Source organism: Ciona intestinalis, unplaced genomic scaffold, assembly GCF_000224145.3.
Source record: "Ciona intestinalis unplaced genomic scaffold, KH HT000120.2, whole genome shotgun sequence".
In the NCBI taxonomy this organism is placed as follows: Eukaryota; Metazoa; Chordata; class Ascidiacea; order Phlebobranchia; family Cionidae; genus Ciona; species Ciona intestinalis.
The window spans coordinates 57648-84382 of record NW_004190442.2 but is presented as its reverse complement, the minus strand read 5'-3'; the positions used below and the strand labels follow the sequence as shown (position 1 = coordinate 84382).

Below are 26735 nucleotides of genomic sequence, written 5' to 3'. Positions count from 1 at the left end.
AACCAAGAAATTAGAACCGCGAGACATGTGTGCATGCCTAATTAGTGTATACCATGCCGATGCTGGAACATATAATGGGGTGGGGAAGATGGGACAGCATTTCCGTCCAATTTTTCGTCCCATTTGCCAGTAAACAAAAACATTCAAAGAATTATAAAAAAACGTGCCCTCAAGACTTCCATAGGCCGCTTTTAATTATTTAAAACAAGATCAGGATATTTGGACATTATGTGCTACAGCTGGTGTCCTTTCCCCACAGTACTGTATTAGAGTTGGCCATCTTTATAATAATAACGCGTATTTATGGCAGGTTATTTGAATAAAAGTCGTCGAGTTTTATTGACTTTGAATTTACATTATAGCGCCAAACTTTATAATGAATTTATAATGCATGTACTGATTAATATTATTTAAATTCAAATTAGATCTGACGTTATGAAATTTAACTTTTCGCAAAGAATTTATTAAATAATGTCAGATGCACTTTGCAAAGAATATAAGGTACGCCACGCCTGGTAAAAAACAAAGCACGAATAAAAAATGACAATTACTATATTCATGCTAGAGTGACGGGGCAACGATAGTTGTTACAGCACGCACCCAATTTCATTGGTACATACACCTCGTGCCCGCGTACCAGTTATGTTTTTTCGAAAACATTTCATTAGTGACCAATCGGTTGGAACACTGTCCGCTAAGTACATGAGGGCACACATGGTCACATTGTTATTGGCATCAAAGCAGATATGCTACGGTTACGAGGCGAGCGCTACAATCGTATAGAGTACTGTGGGGTAAAATGGCATACCGTTTGCACCTAAATCCAATATTTCCTGGTGTATGTATTCGGGGACACAAATACAAATTTATGTTATGACTTGCTGCATCGCCCATTAAGTATGTGACTATTGGTCAAATTAATGTATTTCAACAATAACGTTTCGTCTGGTTTTACAAGTTTGGGGACCATCTTAAAATACGTGGCGTCAACACGATTTGGAGCCACGGAAAACAAACATGGCGTCTCTAACGCCATGACAATTGACAACTGTATTCCATGTGGCACACAGCGAAAATCGGCGGCATATCTTTAAATTGGATTGCGTGTTTTGGTAAATTAAAGTTTTAGTTAGGTTTATTTGGTTTACCAGCCACGCTTTTAAAAAAACGCTCTTAATTACATCTTTTAATCCATAGCGTGTTTTAACAACTGTCGTTTTGTTGTTAATTATAATTTATAATTCCCTTCTCTTTGTTGTTTAAATAATATGATCTTCGCTATTGTATAATTAATATACTTATCGTGTTTAGATATATTGTTACTAATGATTTGTGCCATTAATGCGTCACCATGGACGAAGATTTATTGCTTCAAGTTTTCTCTAAGGAAGATTTAAGTTCGTTGTCACAAGAACAAAGCTCCAAGTTTGAAAAACATTTGAAATCCAAGCAGGAGCATGCTGTCGCATTGGAAGGAAAAATACAGAAGCTCAAAGCTGACTATGGTTTGTTATTAAAATGCTGACTAAACAGTTAAACTGAAATGTTTATTAAAGATGCATAATAAAGGACACCTGTGTTGAAATATAAACTGTAAAATTATATATTTATTTTATAAAACGGATATTGATATATATATACAAACATATTTTTTCTTACTTGAATCAGAACAAAAATGTTACGACCTGGACAAGAAGTTGATTGAAAGCGGAACAAGGTTGAATAATGAGGCCTCGATGCTCGCAAAGTCAACTGAGCAATGCAAGAGTCTTGGTGGGAACTTATTTGTTACAAATCACCCACAAAGTTACATACGTGGTAACTTTAAGCGGGCACGATGTGTATGAAACAGAACACCCGTGTTATAACGAATGTTGTTGCCCGGCCATGCGAGGATAAATAAGTTACATACGTGATAACTAGTAACGGGCACGAGGTGTATAAAACAGAACACCTGTGTTTGAATGAATCTGGAAAAATGGTTTCAATTCGTTCATATTGAAAACATAAAAAAAACATCTAAATACATGCTTTATCGATACACATCATTTGATATAATAACCGTTTGTGTTTTTAGAAACTGCCAAGTTGGAATCCGAGCGTAAATGTGAAGCGTTAGAGCAAGAGGTTCACGAAGCCAGGATGAAAATAACTTCGTTGAAACGAATAACGGAGGGATGGGATGAAGAGCGGATGAATCTGCAACATGTGATTGAAAAAAGAGATTTGGAAATTACAAGATTAAATGGTAGTTGATTGTTTTTTTATATATATTTTTTTCTTTATATATCTATATATTTAATATTTCATTGAGTTAATTCTATTCTAGGTTTCATTTTATTTTAGTTTATATTTGATTCTATACTAGATAAATAGTTGAAGATGACACCCATTTATTACCATGCACCTAATTGTTATTTTAGACGAATGGAAAACACTTTCTGACAGAATGAGTGAAGCCATTTCAGTGAAGAATGAATTGCAGGTAATTTATCTTTGAAAAAAAAAAATAAACTCCACAAATCTTACCCTGATCTGGTGCTATAAAAAGACACAAGTCCAACAAATTGTTGTATTAGATATATATTTCGTCTAAATGGGATCACTAGTCTTTGCAAAAGAAGCAATGAGCACCAGATCAGAGCTAACTTCGTGGAATTTATTGAAAGTTATTTCTTTTATTCTTTACATTTTAATTTCCAGATAAAACTTGATGAATTATCAAGTTCAAATGTCACCGAGCATTATCATTCGAAGAGGGTGGAACAAGAAAACGAACTTTTAACGAGCGAGAATCAACTTATTAACCAACAGTTGACCGAGAAAAATAATGAACTGCTTGCTTTGAGGAAAGAAAAAGTAAATTGTGTGGAATGTTGGCAGTAGTAATGTGTGTCTGCTGATGTGTTAAAAAAGCTGCTATATTTTGGAAGAAATTTTCTAAGAAATGATCAAAGCTTCATTTTATGTATTATGCATGCGTTGCATTATATGCAGTAATACCATTCATATTTATACATGCTTGAAAATATAAAGTTGTGACATATTTCCAAATAGTTTCTTATTTTTATCAACGTGGTTATTTATTGCACAGGGCGATGAAATAGTATCGCTGCAGGGAAGATTGGAGATGAACAGAAACGAAAATCATCAACTTAAACAAATTGTTACTAATCTTAAAACCAATGAAACTACAATGTCCGACAAACTCAATAAGATGCTCGAAAAATCCACCAAGGTTGCTAAACAAATGGTTTTGTTATTCTGTTGTTAAAAAAAGAAGAAAAAACACCCTGTTCCCAAAAAAACATGTTTAGACCTTATTTTACAACGAACAGTAAATAGTAAACACAACAATATTTTACTCTTCTACCAAAAACAAACACATGATAACACCGTCTGTTTTAATAAAAAAGGAAAAACTGCAATTATTAAGTTAGATTTGTTTCATGGAAATGAGGTCCAACTATCCCCTGCCCCCCCCCCTGTATTTTAAATACCTGTGACTCTTTTGTTTACAGCTATAGGTTCTGCCATACTATGAGCATTATATACAAATTACAACAAATATCTTCATGAATTACAGGCAGACGAGGATCACCGATCCATGGAAGAACTTCATCGTTGTGAACTTCAATCCCAAACACGCTTAGCTGAGTTGTATAAGTCGTCCGCTGAAGATGGGGAGAGGAAGGCAGAGGAATTGTTGTCCGCTGTTGAAGAATTGCAAAGTATCGTCAAATCAGAAGCAGAAAGTAAGAAACGTTTGGGTTAATTTATATTTAATGCATAGCTTACCATTGTGTAAATTACTCTAAAAAATTGATATTATATTTAATTAAACTAATCCTGGAAAGCATGAAAATATATTGAATAAACCTTAGTATAAATGGCAAATTTAAAAACAAAGGACTAGATATCCCGCCTTTATTTTTAATCATATTAAAAACCTTAACATAACAGCGCTAACAAACTAAAGTTATAATATTTTCCACTCAGGAAATGATGTTTTGCAAGCAAAGTTGAACGAAATAGAAACCCAAAACACAGAACAGACCATTCAAATAGAACGGTATGTTTTATATTTGTTCCTGCGTTCAAACATGAGCTTATACAGTTGTTTTCTTACTATAGATTGAAGAAAGAATTAGAAACAGCGAATGATATGATCACTGCCAGCAAACGAAGAGAATTAAGTCACGATGAGTTAGCGGAGATGTGCCCAACCGCTGCGATGACGAGCAAGTTTATTAAATCTGGGATGACACTGACACAGGTGCGTAACTTGTGTGATATGAATGAATGTAACTTATTTATCCTCGCGTTGTCGGAAAGGACAGTCGTTATAACACGGGTGTTCTGTTTCATACACCTTGTGCCCGCTTACAAGTTACCATGTATGTAACTTATTTATCCTCACATGGCGGGACAACGACAGTCGTTATGACACGGGTGTTCTGTTTCATACACCTCGTGCCCGCTTACAAGTTACCATGTATGTAACTTATTTATCCTCGCATGGCGGGACAATGACAGTTGTTATAACACGCCCGTTTTGTTTCATACACCTCGTGCCAGCTTACAAGTTACCACGTATGTAACTGTATGAATATTTTACAAAAGAAATGCAAAACCTGATTGAATCTCAAAATGTAGAGTCCAGAGCGTTTTAACTAAATCATGAAATGTGATGCAGTTACATTCTTCTATTTAAACTCTGGTTAATTTTATTTTCATAATTACCTGCTGTTTCAATGAGATATAAAGATGTGGGTTTGATATTATCAGGGCCCAGGGGGCTTATCTGTATTTGCTGTCTGTAGGCAGTTTCATATTTATATACCTTAACTGTTACATTGTTATCTGTAGATATATTCACAATATGTTGAACAATCTGATGAACTTGAGGTTGTAAAGGAGGAAAATAAAAGATTGAACGAAGCCATGGATTCTATATTAGAGGTGCTGTGCCTAAATACAATTGTATAAAGTAATACAGTATACATAGCCACAGTATTGTGCATGTATATGGGTCTGCATGCTGTGATAGTAGCTTTACTCGTTGATATACACAACATATTTTTAACAAACTTGGAGGCGACATTGTTAAAATACAGTTACATCCATAGTTGTCAAACATGGGAACTTCATTGATTAATGTGACAAATGCAATATATTTGGCAAAAAGCTTTCAAAAAGCTATGGCAAAGAAAACTAGTCAGTGCATATTGTTTCTTTAATTTATCCTGTCTCTAATTTTCTTCTTCAGGAATTGAACGCGAAGGCTCCAATATTGAAACGTCAGCGCGAGGATTATGAGCGTGCCCTCACAACTATCAACCAACTGACCTCGCAAACCGATGAAGCAGCCATGGAGTTCCACCAGTTGAGACAAGACGCTGACGATGCAAAACGTAAAGCTGGTCATCTGACTCGGGAGAATCAACGTTATAATAAAGAGACAGCCGATCTTTCAAAACAAGTGAGAACTGCTGTTCTTTTCAAATAAATATCTTTTTTTAAATTCATTCTGGAATTTAGGGGACTGTTGGAAAGGTCCAGGTTTTTGCGACACATTTGAATTTGAAATAAAGATATTTTATTTTCTAAAAATATATATACTTACCGATTACCGTGACAAAATTAATAAAAAATTGTTGTGTGTTTTGTTGTGTTCTTACTTTTACATTTTCTACCAGGTTCGTTACTTGCTTAAAGAGGTAGAAGAATTGCGAGGAAGAAGAGTCAACATGTCTCCTCAGAAGATCGGAGATAAATCGCTCCTTGTCGTGAATGAAGATGGATCGTGTAACGATGTCAGCAGCTCTTCCGAACTTATATCGCAAACTCTCGTCACTTTCAAGGACATCGGAGAACTCCAGGAGCAAAACAAGAAGCTGCTGAAAGTGATCCGGGAGCTGAGTGATAAACAGGAGGAGGCGGAGGTGGAGGGGATCGATGTGAGGAGCAGGGAGCTTCAGGAGGAACTGGAGGTTGTAAAAGACGAGTTGATGCATTTGAAGGAGGACCGAACACGACAGTCGTTGTTGGTGGAAGGGATTGTTAGACAAAGAGATATGTATCGCGTGTTGCTTGCACAAAACCCACAAGTAAGTTGAGCTTAAGGTTAAATGGGGAAGGACCTCACTCATACTGTAGGACCTCATTCAATAGAATGTGCATACTACATATACAATGTTGGGGTAATGAAACTCTGGCATAAACATAACTTAGGCTCACTTGCTTAAAATAGAGTATAATATAATAAGTCTGAATCCTAGAACTCATGGCATGCCTTGCTGTAAGACCTCACCCACATGCAATAGATTTAACAATATTGGATTTCTATGTAGAGTGGATTGCCCCCTAGTGTTCTCGCAAGCCCCTCGCTCCTCGTTGACCAATCCATGATGAACGCAACATCCATCTCCACCCCTGCTACTCCAGGGAAGCCAACCACCCCCCATGAGACTGGATCCCCACAAACCACCAAGAAAGCTTTGCTTCAACTTCAAGATGAATACGCCGAATATAAAGTAGATGTCATCAAGAATAATAAGTAAGATTTTAATATTTTTTTTACCTTAAACTATTAAATGACAAGTCACTGGTGAGGAATAGTAGATGATGGAAACATACACAACGCTTAACAACTATACTAGAAGTGATTGCAACATTGTTACGCAGTATACCACGTTGTGTTGAATAGTAATATGCTCTTTTTGAATGGTAAAATATTGATGCGAATAGCATAGTGTAACAACCAACCTTCTACAGCAGATAACAAGCTTACGACGATATGCGTGTTAACTTTGTTTTCGCAAGTAAATATGCAGGTACTTACGCGCATAATAGTAACCATGCAAATAGGGTAATATCGTGACATAATAGCTTCAATGCTAATGTAAAGAAAATATTCTTCTGCCTTCTATTCATTTTCCCAAATATACACAGGGTGTATGAAGACAAGCAGGAAGACCTTCAAGCTAAATTATCCGAAGTCCGAATATCCAACGGTAAACTGGAGGCACAGGTGGAGTTTTCCAAGGAGAGATACGAGATGGTTAAAAAGAATGAAGAAAGTTCTAAAAAGGTTGGTTTTCTTTTGCTATGGTTTTTATGTACAGAATATAATATATTGCATAGTACTGTGGGGGGGTGGGGTATCGTTATTATTCTGCTAACAGGCAACTGATCCAAACACTGTTCGTTGTCCAAGTTTTGAATCAATAATAGTTTTTTTACCTTTTTTTTTAATTTGCAGGGAAGTGGATGATATTTTTATTTATTACATATATATATATATATAAATACATATATTTATTTATTTTTGTATTTTTAACCACAAACAACATTTTTTTTGTTTGTAGGAATGTGATGTTTTGCGTGAAAAGAACAAACAACTATACAGCGCCATGCAACAACATGAACGTACGATAAGTAACCTTAACATGGAGTTGCATTCGGCGCAAGAACTCACCATTAAATATCAGGTGATTGTTCATATTTACATGTTGTAGCCGATCTACAAGTGCGAATATATACTTGTTGTCTTTTTGTTCATAGAATGTTTCATATGGTAATGCATGTGTGAATATATATATATATGTGTTAATGTATGTACACACAAAGGTGAAGATAGGATTTTACGTAAAAATTGGTGTTTTAAACCTTTTGTACTTTTAATCGACCGCTGTGACCCCTTGTTTTCTCAACACTTATATTACTCGCTTTAATTTACATAAAAATATTGGTGTCCCCCCATATTTTCAAGCTTGCACCCATGGTTACTATGTTACACTTAACTGTTTTAATTTACATTAAAAAATCCCCACAGTCGAGATGCGACTCCATTAAGAGTCAGCTTGACATCAGCAAGAGATGCGAGGATCGGTTGAACGCGGAGAACCAATCACTACAAAGAGAGCAAAGCAACTTATCTATGTTGTTGAGCAACTTGCAGAAGATGCAGCAAAGCATGGAAGGACAAGCGTTTGAAGTAAGAATTGCAATGCTTATAACACATTCTATTCTATGTGAGGACTTTGTTGAGGACCTGGAATTTAAACCAGAGTTCATCCATTACCCCAACAACCAAGGATTTAGGCCAGATTAGCCTTGTTGTTGTTATATAAGAATGAACCAACTTTCCCGGGTCCCATGACATGCCTGACTGTAGGACCTCACCCATATAGAATAGAATGTGCATATACAATGTTGGGGTAATGGGCCAACTCTGGTCTAAACCCCAGGTCTCATGGCATGCCTCACAGTAGGACCTCACCCATATAGAATAGAATGTGCATATACAATGTTGGGGTAATGGGTCAACTTTGGCCTAAATCCGAGCTCCCATGGCATGCCTTACTGTATGACCTCACCCATATAGAATAAACCACATATTCATCACCTAGGTCCGATCACAACTCCACAGTCGATTGGAATCTCAGGATCGGGAGTTGATTGTTTTGAAACAAAGGGTTAATGATGTCACACAGGAGAAACAAGATGCTGTACAGGTATGGGGCTCGTAAAGTTTTTAAATAATTTTTTTCAATATTTTTAAAGTGTTAAATTTATTTATTAGTTTTTTTAATAACTGTTTTGTTACATTGGTTTTAAACAGTAAAAAAATTAGTATATATATGTTTTAAACGTGATGTTTTTTAATAAAAAAAAGAAAGAAATGTTTTGTTTGAATTGTAATATTGGCATTGTTGGTATTAGTACTTTAATGTCAATGGGTTTGTTTTTTACCCAATTTTATTATTTTACTTTTAGAGCATAGAGAAACAACTGCAGGTGTTGCAAAAGGCGCTCGAAAATGAGAAGATGAATTCAAACAAGTTATCGGAAGATTTGAAACAAACGAAACTTGACCTTGAAACTTTGGATCAGGATAAAATGGAAGCTGAGACCAAGTTACAAATTGTTGAGGAGAGGCTTGCTAGTTTGGGGGGAGAGGTAAATGAATTATATTGTTTGTTGAACGAACATATATTTGTGATGAATATGATGCGGGATTGCAAATAGGACGAAGTTTTCCAAAGCTCGTCGCTGCTACCATTATGGGCCTATGTGTCTTTGGACAAGACACTTAAAAACATTGCTCCAACCTAAATTGTCAGTCTTACAGAAAAGAAAAATATACGTGGTAACTTGTAAGTAGGGCACGAGGTGTATGGAACAGAGCACTCGTGTTATAACGACTGTCGTTGTCCCGCGATAAGTTAAATAACAATCATCCATACACCTCCATCAGGACACAGATGAGGACACTACATCACTCCTCCAGCTGCGTAGAGAGATCAAACAAAAGTCGGACGAGATCATCAACCTCACCACACGACTGGAGAAAGCTCGTCGTCACGCCGACCATTATAAAGAGGTGGCATCGGCTTCCGAAGATTCACTCAGACAAGTAAGTTTTTTATATATGTTGTTTTTGAGGGGTAAGATGGGACATGCTTTCATTTTGTTTACGGATCCCATTAGGTTGTTTATATATTCTAATAATCACAACTTTGAAAAAACTGTTGTTAACTGTTCAAAACACGATTAGGAAATATGGGATATAATGTGGTTTTATTAAGTATTATAGCAGGTGACTTAAATAGCAAGTTAATAGCATGAAATAAATATTGTAAAGTAATTGTTGTTGTTTATCTTTACATAACAACACACCACACACAGGCTGCTTCATCCAACAAGGAGCTGATGACCACACTTGAAACTCGACTGCAACAATCAAACGAACAACAAACCAAACTTGAACAGGACTTAGCCAAGCTACAAGAAGAACACCAATCGCTAAAGATGGAGAAATATACAATGACTGGTAAAATATAAATTTAAATACTAATTACATATTTTTTCAAGCACTATAACTGTGTGAGAGAAATGTTAGCGTTACTCTACAATATTTGCCTCGTGATATTTTTTCAACCATGATATTTTTTCAACCATGATATTTTTTCAATCATGGTAATTTTCATATTTTTTTCAATAATAATATTTTTAACTGTGATATTTTTACTTTTCCACCTACAATAAAACTCCAGGCGAAGTAGAGCGCCAAACAGCAGACCTCCGCAAGCAACTCGTATCCGTGCAATCAGAGTTTGAATCTTCCATGCGAAGAACAACGGAGGCGATCACCAATGAACGGATCGCTCGTGAGGATAGAAGCCAACAGGTGATGTTTATAATAATGTGTTACATGTATATATGTATTACTTATATTGTTGAATAAATCTATATATTCTGTTTATTTGGTCTTTATAACAATGTAAATAATGTTACTTATTACTGCTGTATATGTATTGTTGTTATTGTATGCTTATATATATCAATATACACCTTTATATTAGATTTCACTTATAACATTATATCATTCTAATTATTCAATTTAACGATTTATTCTTTTGGTTAAATCAACAGTTAACAATTTCCATGTATTTGTGGCATATGAATTTACTATTTTATTAAATTGTGCTTACCAATTTCTCCCAAGTTCACTAAGCTTAATCAAAATAAACATCAATTATTATAAACATCAATACTTATTAATATGCACAGGTATTATGTTTCGCTTAACGCATTATATTATTTTGAATATTTAGTCTCTATTAGTTCTTCTAAAACTTTGGTTCTTGATAGATGGTAAGTACCTAAACATTACTTCTAAGTTCAAATAAACATATTCATAGCTTTCTACCTAACCCAAGCTGTTAGATGAATATACTGTATTGATAAATTAAACACGACTCTTTGTAACATATTCAATACACACGTAGGTGGCGAAAGCAGAAGAAGCAAACGATAACTATCAACGTGAGATGATCCTTCATTCAAACGCCATGAAAGAACTGATTCAGATCAAAGTAAGAATATGTCGTGTAATATAGTAGGGTATGGGAAGACGAGACACCTTTAGCACAAAATATTGAAATTTCCTGATTGTGTTTTAAACAATTGACAACGGTCTATGGGAGTCGGGAAGATACGGTTTTATAATTATTTGAATGTTCTTTATTTACCACCAAATGAAAGAGAAAAAAGAATGAGAACCATCTTTCTCTAGCCTACTGCGAATAACATTTCTACAAAACAGGAAAATTCTAGATATATTCCTTCTTTTTTATTAATCATTACATTCCTATAAAAATATGATATTGACAAAAAAAACGTTTGTCCAAAACAGGAGAAATTGAAATCGAGCGATGCCGAGCATCAAAAACTTCGGTTGGAATTATCGGCAGCTGAGAATTCATTGAAAGATAAAGAGGAAAGTTGGAAGTGTGTGGAGGAGAAACTACAAAGTGAAAACCAACAACAAGTTGTCAGAGTACAAGGTGATTGTTGTTGTGTGGTGCTGTGGGGTAAGATGGGATGCCTATAACACCTATATCCCACATATCTTGATCGTTTTTTGATCAATTAAGAACTTTGTTTAGAATTTTTTTAGGATTTTTTGCATCTTTTTATGTAAGATCTTTAAAAAAAGTAACAAAAATGGCAACTAATCAAAACCTTAGCTCCGAACGTAACATCTCCTCTAATTTTTGTGTAGCATCATGAAAGATTTTGAAAAAAAAGTTAAAAAATTGAAATTAAAACAATCAAAGTTTCAACTTTCTTTTAGAAATTGAGAAACAAAACGAAACACTTCACGCACAAATACAAACCATGAGTGGCCAGTTGGTGGAGCTACAGAGCAAGGTGTCAAAAACATTAAGTCCCCAAAAACTTTACCCCTCTCGCGACCCAGTGGCTGCGGCAGAAGGTGGGGGGGCTGGATCGTCCAACCAACAGCTGCTCGATGTGATCAAGTTCTTGAGGAGAGAGAAGGAAATTTCGGACACTAAGTGTGAAGTGGGTGTTTCAAATGTCTATTTGTTTGTTTATATTAGTATATATGTGTACGTATTTATGGGGGTTTGTTAAACTGGCCCACTGTTAGCGCACCTGTCAGTAACCCAAAGGTATTGGGTTCAAAGTTCCATGCTGCTACTATTGTTGGCGTCTGTGTCCTTGAGCAACACAGTTAACGGTAATTGCTCCAACCTAAATTGTCAGCCACAAAGATAAACAATCACCCACAAAGTTACATACGTGGTAACTCGTAAGCGAACACAATGAAACAGAACACCTGTGTTATAACGAGTGTCGTTGCCCGCCATGCGAGGATAAATAAGTTACATACGTGGTAACTTGTAAGCGGGCACGAGGTGTATGAAACAGAACACCCGTGTTATAACAACTGTCGTTGCCCCGCCATGCGAGGATAAATAAGTTACATATCTGGCAACCTTTAAGCGGGCACGAGGTGTATGAAACAGAACACCATTGTTAAATAAGTAACATGTTATTTTACTGTTGATTTCAATTTATAATATTCCCCATACACAACAGTTGGTCCAAGCAGAAGTGGTAAGATGCAAACACCAGCTGCAACATGCAGATGAACAAATGAAACAACTACAAACACAACTCTCTGATCAACAACTTAAAGTTGAGGTATGTATGTTTTGTTACAAACTAATTTATTCATTTTGTTTCTAATATAATAGAAATACACCAAAGATTGTTATTGCTCAATACATATTTATTCCATAATTGATATTCCATGTTTGCAAGCAAATTGCATTTATTTATTTCAAACAGTTTTATGCAAACAATTAATACCAAGGATAATAGTCATAACTATTGGTATATTATAAAATTAGAACTTTTTTTAAAGTTATAAATATTTTGTTCACAAAAGAAACAGACTTGGCAGAATTAGTGGCAAATTTGGATGTAATTTTTAAAAATTGTTTATGTACCTTTGTTTTAAATTGCAGGAACAATCATCTAAACTATCGGAGCACGAATCGTTGAAACGCGAGATCTCCCATCTGAGGTCGGTGGAAGAGAGGAACAAGCTGTTACAGGAGGAGAGGGATCAACTTGATGTTGATCTTCGATCAACCAATACCAGGTTGTCAGGTCTACAAGCCGATCTTGCCCCACTGCAAACCAAGAATCGAGAATTATCGGCTCATTGTGCCGCACTACAGGTGAGGGGGGGTTGGGGGGTTTCAAACTTATATTTAACTGAAAAGTTAAATTGGACACAATTGTTAAACTTGGCCCAGCACAGAGGTGATTATTCAGCTGCTAAAGTCGTAAATAATCAATACTTTTATATTAATTTGTGTTTTTTAATAACTTATTATTTGATTTAAATTGTTGGTTATTATTAAAGAAAACTGAAAGCTGTTTGAAGCTGTAAATAAATAGGATTGTGTTCTGTCTGTAAGAAAACTAGTAAATTGCAAAACAGAAATGAGGTTATCTTTTTAAAAGATATGGTTGTTACTAATATTGACAATGTATCTTAAAAAACCTCCTAAAAAGTACACTTATTTACAAAAAAAATACTTGTAATTTTTGTTCTCTTAGACTGAGAAGAAAGCTTACGCTGACGACGTCACACGATGGAAGGAGAGAGTCCAGCAGATGACGCAATCACCACGACGACAAGATCCTGAGGAATATCGGAGGTTGATCAACGAGAAAACAACGCTGGCCAAAAATCTTGAGACAATGAACACGGAACTAACAGAGCTTAAGTATGTGTTGGTGGTGGGTGGGGTAATGGTCTTACTTGGGTGTTGGGGTAATATCCTAACTCTGGTATAAATCCCAGGTCCTTGACAAAGCTTCGCACATAGAATAGAAAATCTTGATAGAATTAATACAGAAGTTAATTATGTTTATCTATGAACGATTGTTTATTTTATCTTTAGGTTAAATTAGTGGCTGTTAAACAACAGTTGTTAAACCAGGGATGGCCTGTCGTAAATACCGTGTAGTTAAGGGCGTTTTATAAGGACACAAAACTCACATTTGTAGCAGAGTCAAGCCTTGAACCTGGCGTCCTTTAGTTATGATAAACTCCTGTTAAGTGCTTGGCAATTGGAATGGTTGACTTATATTATATACCAATGCATTTAATATTCCACATTTTTCACAGATCCGAGTGTTCTGCATTGAAAGGTCAAATACGCAACTTACAAACCAACCTTCAAACGACTAAATTGAACTCGACAACCTTGGAAGGACAAGTTGCTTCGAAGGAGGACGAGATTAAGAATCTCAAAGAATCCGCTGAAAAACAACTGCAAACCATGAGCAAGGTATGATCTATTAACATTTATTTCTGATGTCATTTTACTGTGGGGTAAGATGGGATACCGTTAGCACCTAAATCCCATATTTTCTAATGTTGTTTTTAACATTTAACAAATATCAATTATATAATTCTGAAAATAAACTTTGTTAACTATCAAATGGAACGAAAATGAAAATGAAAACATGTACCATCTTACCCCACCGTACCATCTGTTAAATACCATTTCCCCATATCATGATATGTTCCACAGATACGAAAAGTTGGAAGGAAATTTAAACTTCAATACGAGGAATTGCTCGCCAAGCAGCAGAAGGTTAGTTTACTTAGTTGTAAGGAAACTTTCACCCCTCACCCCAACACCCAGGGTGCTTCACTTTACCAGATGTTGATGTCATCATTACAAGATAAAAGTGATTTATATTTATATCATGTTAACATGTTGTTGGTCTATTTCGAACCCCTGGAAGGTTCGGCACATCCCGGGAGAGTATTTACCTCGCCAGGTATTCAGATAAAAGATGACGCCACCTTTAGTATCTATCATGTGTTTGTATTGTTGTTCTTCCTTGGTTCTAGGTGTATGATCACCTTTTGTGTATTTGGTGGCGTTTAAATTCCTATATAGCCAGTAACCTTATGTTTATATTATATAGTAGGGTGGGGGGATTTATAAATCCAAATCCTTACAACTCCCATAGAACGTTGTTAAATTGTTTAAAACATGATCAGGATATTTAGATATTATGTACTGAAGGTGTCCCATCTTTTCCCACCCTACTATATACCATACGTTGTTATTGTTGATAATTGTTCCAGATGGATGCGGAGGCAAAAGCTGCTGGTGATGCGGTTGCCGTGGCAGCGGAAGATTCGGATGCTGTGAAGAGAGCAGAGGAGAGATGCTCCAAAGCTGAGGAAGATAAGATGAAAATAGAGGAAGAGGTTGGGAGGTTGAGGGAGGAGAACCAACTATTGAAGTCAAAGCAAGAAGAAGTTGAGAAAAACGTGGGTGTTTGGGTTGGGGTTTATGGGAATGTAAAAGTAATTTATATTCTTATGCAACATGTTTACATGAAGTGTTTCTTGTTTGTTGTGTGTTTATTGTGGTACAAAAGTTGTGTATTTATTGTGGTTTGCTATTTATTAGTTCCTAAATTTTGCAGAGATGATTTGATGTAAATTTGTGTTAATTTATCTATGTTTATTAAACAATGAAAATACTTGATTTTTAATAGCCATCTAGTTTAGTAGACTTAACTTTTTTTATTCAAGTTTATTATTTTTCAAGGTTTTGAAAACTGACGATGAATCGAAAGGTTTGTCGACGGAAAACGAAGGATTGAAGAACGAAGTGGAAAGTTTGAAGGTGGCCTTGGATGAGAAAAAGGTTGGTGGTTATTGGTGTTTGTATGTTTGTAAATATGGTGTTTTATTAAACAGGATTCCACTAATCCATATTTTGGGTTTAAATGCAAATTTTCTACCAAAAAAGTCTATGTTTAACCAGCAATAAATAATCAAAACTATTAATAATATTCTTAAACCTACATCTTATTAACTGATGTATTTCAAAAGTTGCCGAAAATGTGAAATAAACTTTTCATATTTGTGTACTTTATAGAAGCAAGTGGATGAAATATTAGAAAAGGAGAAACGCTTCAGCACTTTGTTAAGTTTGGCAAAGTCACAAATAGAAAAGTTGAGAAAGGATAATCAGGTACGTATCAATGTGATTGAAAGCTTTCTTATATATGGAGGATGTCCCTATGGACCTGGGACTCGGATTTTGTCCATTACCCCATCACCTAGGGATTTAGGTTAGAGTTGGCCCATTACCCCAAACTACTTTTCAATCAGTTGTGAAAGAAAGTCCCGTTTTCTGTTTAGACCCCTGTCTTGTCTGTACTTAGGTGTTACTTACTGTGCAGTTGAATGTTTGCTACTTATTATTGGAAAGACATTGTTTAATATGCTGCAAGAAAACAATTTAATTATACACGAATATCACAAATATAGTGAGCGTGGCATGATTGGAAATTATGGTGCTTACAGTTTAATGCCGATGTTAATTATGTGATAGTTCGGCGTGGAACTATTCTGAACATCGATATTCATTTTTGCTGTCATTTTATTTGAATTGTCATAATTTAATAGATAAGTTTCAATCTAGTTTGGATTAAAAATTTTTAAAAGTTGATATTTCATTAGGAATCAAACAAAGAAAGGGAGCGACTGAATAATGAGCTGAAGAAAATGGAAGCTGATCGAAAAACGGAGGCGGATCAACGAACTGAACTTCAAAATAAGGTGAAAATATTTAAATATTAAAAATGCGGCTTAAATAATGGGTGAAATATTTCCTACAACCCAAGTTTCCATGATATGCCTTGGTTTTTTTCTGTGTAGTTTTTTATACTCGTGTATTTTTACCCTCGGCGCAACGTACAATGTGCTCCCCCTATGTTTTTCAGTGGTTCCCTCGCACATATACAATATACATATATATTTATATTTTAACTGAGCGGCCACATCATATGGTGTGGTTAGGAATACGGTTCACCTTTACCACATTATATTCAAATAATGGAGTCGTGAGGATACGGTTTTATAATTCTTTTAATGTTCTCTTTTTACTACCAAATGGCACAAGGAAATAGAATGAAAATGTGTCCCATCTTCCCCCACCCTACTATATATATGTAACTCCCTATATAAACCATCACAGATAGAGGAATTACAGCGGCAACTACTGGAGGGTAGACATCCACCACAAGTACCTGAGATTCGTAAAACAAGGTCGACCACGCAGCGGCAACGTGTCAACCAAGTCACCCCGATGCGCGTTACACGGACCGCGCGTGTGATGCCCGAGCCACAACAAGAGGCACAGGATGTGGAAAGACCAGGTTTATAAATTGTGGCGAGTTTTTTAAACTAATTCTTTCGTGTTAAACTAATCTTTACTTCTAACACTCTTTTCTTTTCAAGTTTTCTTATTTTGTTTCATTTTAGTTTTTTCTAAATATTTCACTTTAATGTTTTCCAAATTTTACTTATATGCACAAAAATGAAGATTTTTAAGCAATTTCGCTAGAGGTCGACAGTTATATGCGATGGTATAATGAATGGTACATACACTCTACAGTCTACATTATGATATGACATAACATCTTTAACGTCTTTATAAATTTAGTTATAATCTAGAAATAAATAACACAAACAACAAAATATCAACTCAACCATAATAAAACTAATTCTTAATTTTGTTAAAACATTTTTAAACCGATAAGTGATATTTAAAGTTGTCCTAACGATAAATGTTGATATTCCAGTTGTGGTATCCAGTGTTCCACAAGCAGCATCATCTTCAACGCAAGCTGTTGGTGAGTTGTGTGGCCATCTGTATAACAAGTGTGTACTATAGGTGGCCACACTTGTTAAAAAAGGGTGGCCACCTCTTTAAAACACCTCTTTATAACAAGTGTTGCCACCTTTTCACAACAAGTGTGGCCACCTCTTTAAAACAAGTGTGGCCACCTTTATGCCAAGTGTGGCCACCACCTTTTCACAACAAGTGTGGCCACCTCTTTAAAACAAGTGTGGCCACCTTTATGCCAAGTGTGGCCACCACCTTTTCACGACAAGTGTGGCCACCTCTTTAAAACAAGTGTGGCCACCTTTATGCCAAGTGTGGCCACCACCTTTTCACAACAAGTGTGGCCACCTCTTTAAAACAAGTGTGGCCACCTTTATGCCAAGTGTGGCCACCACCTTTTCACAACAAGTGTGGCCACCTTTTTACAACAAGTGTGGCCACCTTTATGCCAAGTGTGGCCACCTTTATGCCAAGTGTGGCCACCTCTTTATAACAAGTGTGGCCACCTTTTTTAACAATAGGCCACCAGTATGTATCTTGTGCAAATAAATTATAACAGTTCAAATGACCAACTTTTCCTCCCCAGTCTCCCAACCATCTGTTGTATCAGTGCCAGTTGCTCCAGCAATCAGTCACGCCACTGCGTTCGTGCACCCCATGAGCCCTGCAAGGCAACAGCATGTTGTCAGTTCCGGCAGTTCAACACTACCCACCCAACCACAGGAACAAAGGGATCCAGGAAACGAAGGGAATGAGAATGATCAAGCCATCGTGTCTTCATCTGATGACCAAACCAACCAATCTAATGACCAGGTTAATTGTGAATTCTGACGATGCCGCTTAGACTGAATATATATATATGTTTTATTATGCAAATACGAGTCTGCATATTATTTGTAATGATGTTGATATTTTGCGTGAACCGCTGTGTTTTTGAGAGTCGATCATTTTGTTAAATGACATTCACTTTCCCCTCGATGGTGTGATCGGCGCATAGGTCGAATAAAGAGATATTGAACGTTACATATTAACGAACCCGTATCGACAGAACCAGCCACGTGTTGCTTCATCCAGTGTCGTGGTAAGTTCCGCTTCACAATCCGACGCTCCATCGTCCACGGGCCCCCATAATGTAGCAACCACAGGGGCCACAAGTAGCACCGGAGTCTCGCTCAACAACCCAACAGCAAGGCCTTTCCATAACGTGAGTGCCGCATATTGTAAAATACTTTCCACATCACATGTTATTGGACACCATTTCTTGCATACTATATTTTGTTCCATGTTTTTTTTAGTTTTAAGAATATATAATATATACTTTCATTTTTCATGTTTTTTTGTCATATTTTAAAGTATTTTTTTATTTTTTACACAAGTGTTATAATTAGTTCCATGTTTTTTTTTTCTTTCTCCCAATTTTAAGCCACAAATACAAATTTAAAAGTTTCCAGAGAGGGAAAAGATTTTGTTGCCAAAGGTTAATGGCTGTAGGAATTAGGGGGAATTTTAAAAACATGTTTAGTATTTTTTTAGATAAATTCTTTATATATATATATATTAATATATACACAACATTTTTTTGTAATTTGTTTAAATTTATCTTATTTTTCCTCCAGCAAGGACAGAAGAGAAGTCATGATCACGTTGAAGATGTTGCTCCTTCTTTAACATCCAGAACATCAACTCTTCCAGGCAGCAGCAGGGAGGCACAGGTGGAAACTATTCCCTGAATTTTTATCAGGATTTTCACACTCAGCTTTTTAGTTTTGAATTTATAATTTTTGTCTTAATTTCTATTTTTTATTATATTTTTTTGTTGTAATTCTTTTTTAAATACCTCGATTACTCATCACCAGGTGGCAGTAGCACCGTTGCCGAAACGACAACGGGGAAGTCCCGACCAATCGAGCGAGAGCGTTTCCACGGTGACGGTCGAACAACACGATTCTGAGGTTCGTGGTTTAGTTGGTTAAGTTATTGTTATAATTATACTTAATTGTTAATTTATTTTTTTCTTAGAACGTTTTGTTATGTTAGTGACTTTTAATTTGCTTCGAAAATTTTTGTAAACATGGATTTTTTATTTCTGTTTATTATTTACATTAAAATGAGAGAGAATATTTAGTTAGTGGAGTAGGTTTATACAACATTTTGTTAACATGGGTTTAGCCAAAGTAATTTTGTTCAGGCTTACAGTGAATGGTCCAAAGCTCTGAATCTACTTAGGTTTAATGTTTCATGCACGGCTGACACAAATCAAATCCAACCAATTGTTGTATTAAAGAAATATATTTCGCGGAAATAGCATCGTCAGTCTCTTATTCAAACATACGATCATATGAAATATTGAATCAGATGTCAGTTTCGAGTGAGAATAGAAACTTACCTGGAGGAAAAGTGAGGTTGATACGGAACAGAACTCCAAAGATCGAGACAAGAAACTCATTTTTCCGACAATTTTCGCTCGTTGAAAATAAAGGAGACAGGACAGAGCTTGAAAACGAAACAAATTCAGTTATTACGATCAGTGATTCAGAATATGCAGGGGTACGGTGGTAGTTGTGTGTTTGGATGAATGTGTGCACTTGGCGGGGCAATGACAGTCGTTATAACACGGGTGTTCCGTTTCATACATCTCGTGCCCGCTTACAAGTTACTACGTATGTAAATTTGAATTTTTTAATAAAATTGTTTTTTTTTATAACATTATAATGTTCTTTATGACATCAGAGCTTGATCAGTGATGCACGACAACCCGACCAATCACAACAGAACGATGTTTCGGAAAATTTGGATGTTGAAAATAATGTTCAAGATGAAAATGACCTGGATGGTGATATTTGTGGAGCTAACTTAGTTGTTGTGTAAACTATATTGGTATTTGTGTAAATCATCTTTACAATCTATAACTGCAATTTTTGAGCCGAGTATTAAAAATTCGAAGATTGCCGTGCGTCAATAATGAACATAAACTGCATGAATGGACCTGTGTTTGTTCACCTAAACAAAGACAGTACACACATTGATCGTGAGAATAAAGTGTTGAATACACATGTGTGTATGGTTTATATAAACACACCGATGTTAAACGCTACATCTGTGGAACCTGTTGCTCATTTTATTTAAGATACAAGTTGTACACCACCATCACCAAATTACGATTCAAATTTGTTTTACCCCCACTGATATAAATAGTTTGATTTATCAACAGCTGCCCACACCACAAGCGAATGTTTGGAATAAACGACCAACAAAGTCAGACAGAAAAAACTGAAAATGGCAAAACCATTGAGGCATAACATAAATGCATATGTTAGGGGGGGGGACCATACATATAAATTTGATACAATAAGAAAACACTTGTAACTTAACCCCCTCTAATATAGATTACCCCCAAGATGACGACGACGACACGGAGTCTTCCCTCCAAGTTGCGAGTTCATCCACCCGTCAACAAGAAGTCGCGACGTCCTCCCTTGATCCTGGTGATGCGGAGGAAATGATCGTTATTTCCAGTGAGGAAGAAAACTCGGAAACCGATTTCGAAGATCAGGTTTTTAAAATACTTTTTTTACTTTTTTTTCATAAAAGTTGTCATTTTTCGCAAGAATTTTAACGAAATTTTATCTAAAATTTTCATAAAAAAATGTGAAAGAATTTTTAAAATTATGTTTCAGCATATTTGTGGAATATTGTTCTGATATATGATTACTCTGTTCCTGACAAATGTACTTTCGAACTTACATTTTTCATAATTTAATTTTTTTTCATAATTTTTTTTACTCTTTTCTTATTTTTTTAAACTTTATTTTCACAAAAATTTTTAAAAAACTTTAATTTTTCATGATTTTCTCTCAAAAATTATCAGCCGGATGAAGAGATGGCGAATGAAGAAGTTGATGTTGAGGCAGAGGATCAACCGGATGAGGAAGATGGGGATGAAAGTAAAGATGTTTATGATGGTTGATCAGATATTTTGAAACTTTAGTTTAATCACCAACTAGATTTGGGTTTGGGGAGTTCAGCCTGACAGACCTGAAACTACGGCTTACAACTTGTCGATACAAGGTTGAAGGTTCTGGGCTTGAATATTTACAACTATTCTTCGGGGTATAAGCCTTACAGATTTAAACTTTCCAAAGCTAATGTACATCAAGGATCTGGTGCTAGAAAACATAGCAAACAGAAATGAAGTCCAACAAATTGTAGAATAAAAATTGATATTAAAAGTTTGTGTTTATTACGAATCCTTATCATAAAGTCACAACTAATTCCACTGCTAATATTTCGGTGACATACAAAATACACTGAAGTATTGAAGATATTTAACTCTATACTAATCCCCCATGCAGGCGATACAATTCCAGCGATCACAGTATCCAACATATCCAGCGTCGAGCAACCGACTTTCCCGTCATCGAGTCTACCGTTCCTCGTTATTCAACCGGAGCCATCAGTTAGACCTCGGATACCAAGCCGACCTGGACCTGCACCATTGACACCTGGAATTGTGATGCCTTCTGTTAGTTTACTCAATATCGTTGTAACGTATATTCTATATGGATGAGGTCTTTGAGGGTCTGCGATTAAAGCCCGTTTTTACCCATTACCTGAACACCAGGGAATAAGTCAGAGTTGGGTTTTAGTGTTGTTTATGTAAATTTAGGATGATAACATATTCTTTATCCACCTAATATTAAATACACCATGTTAGATAACTGAAGTTTAGCCGTTTAGCGTCATATAAAACATTTTCATTGTATCTTTGATATAAATAATCCAACAATGGATTCTTCTGCATCCTTGCATAGTAAAGGATTGCACTTTACACAAAGTTTCTGCCGTACATCAGCACTCTTCAACCGGCCCGCACGGTGCACCAGTGCAAAGGGTATGCAAGGGTGCATCACAAACTTCAACAATTTTCAGCTTTAATATTCAGTTTTGAACTTTTTTTTTTACAAATTTAGCCACTTTCCTACAGTTTTACATGCATTTTATATCTTGCATCCCTTGGATTGCGAAACGTTATTAGTTTTACGTTAAAGCAATCAGGGGTGCATGAGTTCGTCGCAACAACTTTAGGTGTTTACCAACCCAGGAAAGGTTGAAGAGCACTCCATTACATTACCATTAAACACCTCATACCTCCAGATCACAGAGGATGGAGACGGTATTGTCCCGTGTACCCCCACCTTAATAACCCATCGTCACGACGAAGGTTACCATGCGATCAGCTCTCCCCGTGTACCCCATGCAGGGGGGCAACCCATACGTTTCCGATTTGAAGATCTTTCATCTGGGAATCTATTCGAACCTGTCCCTGGAGGTACGAGAGATATCTCATGTTTTTTAAAACAATTTGTTGTTTTTTTGGTATTTTTTGCAATTTCAATTTTTTAGTTTTTTTACAAAACTTTAATTTCAGTCATAAATTTGATATTGTCTGTTTTTAGAAGTTTTACCAAATGTTGTTGTATTTTACTTTGTTGATTATTCTTTGTAGGAACTTTTTATTTTTTACAGAATCTGTTATATTTTTTATTATATATATATATATATATATTGTTTGGTAGAAGAAGAATTTTTTTTGCTTATATATATATATATATATATGCATCCAATAAAAAGACAATAATCAACCCGCTCCACCAGGTGTAGGAACAGTGGACAACACGCTGATGGATCTCGCTGGTGCTGGTGAAGACAACCGCAGCGTACCAACAACACCCGTCCCTCAATCCACTGTAATCGCACAATCATCTATTAGTAATGTAGATACAAGTGATTTGTTGCCTTCCACTTCAGGGGTATGTAGTGTATGCACCTTCTATATGGGTGAGGTCCTACAGTGAGGCATGCCATGGGACCTGGGATTTAGGCCAGAGTTGGCCCATTACCCAAACATTGTATATGCACATTCTATTCTATATGGGTGAGGTCCTACAGTAATTTAGACCAGAGTTTCCCCATTACCCCAACACCAAAGCCCTTTAATGTATGTCCTCTATGGACCAGTGTCATCAGCATATATTGATATATTCAACCTCGTTTTGGTCTGAGAGGATTTAGATTATGAGTCCTAACATATCTAATGTAATTAAGCAAAGCTTGGTGAGTTTCTGTACCTTATGGTTAAACCCCCACACCAACTGACCACTGATATTGTTTTGTGTTCAGCTGTCGCACAATATTACACAGTTGTTTAAGACACCTGCTTAACATTTTTAATCAAACTTTTTGTTAACATCTAAAAACCCTTTTTTAAAGTTTGGTTTTCCAATTAAAACACGTTTCGTAATGTTTCATGCTACAGTTTCTTCCCCCCTGGTACAACATGTATTTCCTTCTTACACACATAACACTAGTATGTACCCGCATATATCGCAGAACGCAGCAGTCAGCAGTAGCATACAAGAAGAAGAACTAGATGTAGAAAACGACGAGTAAGTTATTGATGTTATTTATATATCTTGGCTGTTATAATATTATGCGGGCGAATGTAACTTGTTTATCCCCGAAGATTTCTTCCACGAAACACCATCTTTATAACCCCATCGCGAAACTAGCGACAACATTAGAGAAATAATAATAACTGTACACAAATGTAGCCAAAAGGTATCACTCACAAAGTTACATTCGTGGTAACTCGTAAGTGGGCACGAGGCGTTTGAAACAGAACACCCGTGTTATAACGACTGTCGTTGCCCCGCCATGCGAGGATAAATAAGTTACATACGTGGTAACTTGTAAGCGGGCATGGGGTGTTTGAAACAAAACGACCGCGTTATAACGACTGTCGTTGCCCCGCCATGCGAGGATAAATAAGTTACATACGTGGTAACTTGTAAGCGGACACGAGGCGTTTGAAACAAAACACCCGTGTTATAACGACTGTCGTTGCCCCGCCATGCGAGGATAAATAAGTTACATACGTGGTAACTCGTAAGCGGGCACGGGGTGTTTGAAACAAAACGACCGCGTTATAACGACTGTCGTTGCCCCGCCATGCGAGGATAAATAAGTTACATACGTGGTAACTTGTAAGCGGACACGAGGCGTTTGAAACAAAACACCCGTGTTATAACGACTGTCGTTGCCCCGCCATGCGAGGATAAATAAGTTACATACGTGGTAACTTGTAAGCGGGCATGGGGTGTTTGAAACAAAACGACCGCGTTATAACGACTGTCGTTGCCCCGCCATGCGAGGATAAATAAGTTACATACGTGGTAACTTGTAAGCGGACACGAGGCGTTTGAAACAAAACACCCGTGTTATAACGACTGTCGTTGCCCCGCCATGCGAGGATAAATAAGTTACATACGTGGTAACTCGTAAGCGGGCACGAGGTGTATGAAACAAAACACCCGTGTTATAACGACTGTCGTTGCCCCGCCATGCGAGGATAAATAAGTTACGTAACTCACAATGGGTGATCAATATATTACTTTGCAGATCCTATACCACAACATGCATTTGAGTCACCACACAGTTGGCTCGTAGTTTAAACATACATTATATTAATAGATTAGAAGCAAGTAACGCACCCAGCGTTGATAGGGCGAATGAATTACGAGAAGCATCAACCATCCCAACCAACACTATACGTGGACGTCGACGATTCCGTGTTATTGGTATGTGATAACATTTTGCCGGCTGTCAATCAAAGTTGATAAAACGAAAATATATTGGGGATATTTAAGTGGGGGTTCATTATGACGACTGTTATGTGGTTCCTAATGGAAGTGTATGGATTTATATTTTATTATGAAGGAAAATGAGGAATGTTCTGTTGTATTATGATGTAGTAGATTAGGCTTTGGTGGTTTATACTTTCATTCTTCTTTATCATCCCCGTTGGTAGTAAACGAAGAATTTAGCACCGAAACCCCCCTATGTCCAGATTTGTGTTTTAAACAAACAACAACAATCTTTTAAAGTGGTGAGGATACGGTTAAATAATTGTGTTTTTTGTTTCCCACTTAATGGACGAGAAAAGAAATGAATACATACGTGGTAACTTGTAAGCGGGCACGAGGTGTATGAAACCCAACACCCGTGTTATAACGACTGTTGTTATCCGCCATGCGAGTATAAACAAGTTACCACCATCCACCCACAGGCGCTCCACGTACACGAGGTCGAGGAGCAAACTCGCCTTCGACGTCAAACCAACCTTGAAAATCAACCAACCAACCAACAGCTACTTCCAATGTAAATATTCCGCCTTGCTTGTTCTGCCATGTAAATAAACGACCACTTGCATTAGTCGTGTTTTGATCGCGTCATTTGAACCATGGGCAGGGCATTTTTGAATGCGCAAAGTGATATTGGGTAAGATGGGACACCTTTAACACATAAAATCTAAATATCCTGATCGTGTTTTAAACAATTAACATCGGTCCATGGGAGTCGGGAGGACACGGTTTTGTAATTCTTTTAATGTTCTTTGTTTACGTGCGGGGCCGTTTATCGTAGACTTATTTATCCTTAGGCAAGACATTCAACGGCAATTGCTCCAACCCAGTGGTCACTATTGGGTTGTCCAAATTATCAGCAATACATACAAAATAAAAGTCTACAAAAAATAACCACCCACAAAGTTACATACCTGGCAACTCGTAAGCGAGCACGAGGTGTATGAAACATAACACTCGTGTTATAACGACTGACGTTTTCCAGCCACGAAAGGATAAAGCAAGTTACATTCATTCAATACTAACATTCCCCCTCACCCTACATTTCCTAACGGTGACCATCTTACCCCAACTCAGCTATAAACAATACAATATAAATTATACACAATGAATAATAAGTGTCTACACCTCTCGTGCGACCAAGGCATTGTGTTTGCATTAACTTCAGAATATTGATCAATTCACCTACATTGGTTTCGTTGTCGAATGTTTTGCCAAAACCAATAGCATATATAAGAAGTGTCGTGTATTTGTGTCTCAGCTGCTGTGTGAATAAGCGCGTGTTGATTCTTATTTATAGTGCAGTAATAAATATATTGTTAATTATAGTCTTAGAAAAAGATTTGAAAATACGAGTAATAAACACAACAACATATATTATAGCAGGGCGGGGACGATGGGACACCTTTTCATTTCATTTTCTCGTCTCACTTGCTAGTAAACAAAGAACATTAAAAGAATTATAAAACCGTGTCCTCAC

At 36.5% G+C, this 26735-nt stretch overlaps 1 protein-coding gene across 3 annotated transcripts; it reads left to right on the top strand.

Moving 5' to 3' along the window:
• The first annotated feature begins 1309 nt into the window (after positions 1-1309).
• LOC100185005 (nucleoprotein TPR) lies at positions 1310-25826 on the top strand. 3 transcript variants are annotated; one of them, XM_018815950.2, is made up of 48 exons: positions 1310-1505; positions 1669-1773; positions 2078-2248; positions 2424-2485; positions 2704-2859; positions 3095-3238; positions 3587-3755; positions 4000-4072; positions 4135-4276; positions 4870-4962; positions 5270-5482; positions 5700-6110; positions 6354-6559; positions 6955-7093; positions 7371-7493; positions 7838-7999; positions 8415-8519; positions 8782-8964; positions 9263-9421; positions 9694-9838; positions 10062-10195; positions 10797-10883; positions 11204-11354; positions 11645-11874; positions 12415-12519; positions 12846-13061; positions 13447-13616; positions 14021-14183; positions 14430-14492; positions 14996-15184; positions 15468-15566; positions 15801-15896; positions 16388-16486; positions 16905-17085; positions 17512-17562; positions 18142-18368; positions 18604-18759; positions 19172-19267; positions 19412-19507; positions 20286-20388; positions 20942-21108; positions 21424-21499; positions 21908-22077; positions 22710-22884; positions 23211-23365; positions 23946-24001; positions 25086-25192; positions 25681-25826. In XM_018815950.2, the coding sequence occupies exons 1-48, from the start codon at positions 1352-1354 to the stop codon at positions 25737-25739; spliced, it is 6792 nt and encodes a 2263-aa protein (XP_018671495.1). In that variant the 5' UTR covers positions 1310-1351; the 3' UTR covers positions 25740-25826. The 3 variants fall into 3 exon arrangements, with proteins under 3 accessions (XP_018671495.1, XP_026694646.1, XP_026694647.1); XM_026838845.1 differs by having other exon boundaries at positions 21424-21517; XM_026838846.1 differs by lacking the exons at positions 1310-1505; positions 1669-1773; positions 2078-2248; positions 2424-2485; positions 2704-2859 and having other exon boundaries at positions 3588-3755; positions 21424-21517.
• Positions 25827-26735: the final 909 nt, after the last annotated feature.

What these genes read in the sequence shown, in the direction of transcription:
- LOC100185005 (XM_026838845.1), top strand. Translation starts at nt 1,352, where the DNA reads ATGGACGAAGATTTATTGCTTCAAGTTTTCTCTAAGGAAGATTTAAGT. An exon ending in CAGTGAAGAATGAATTGCAG is followed by an intron (nt 2,486 to 2,703) that starts GTAATTTATCTT and finishes TTTAATTTCCAG; the next exon opens with ATAAAACTTGATGAATTATC. An exon ending in CTGGGATGACACTGACACAG is followed by an intron (nt 4,277 to 4,869) that starts GTGCGTAACTTG and finishes TGTTATCTGTAG; the next exon opens with ATATATTCACAATATGTTGA.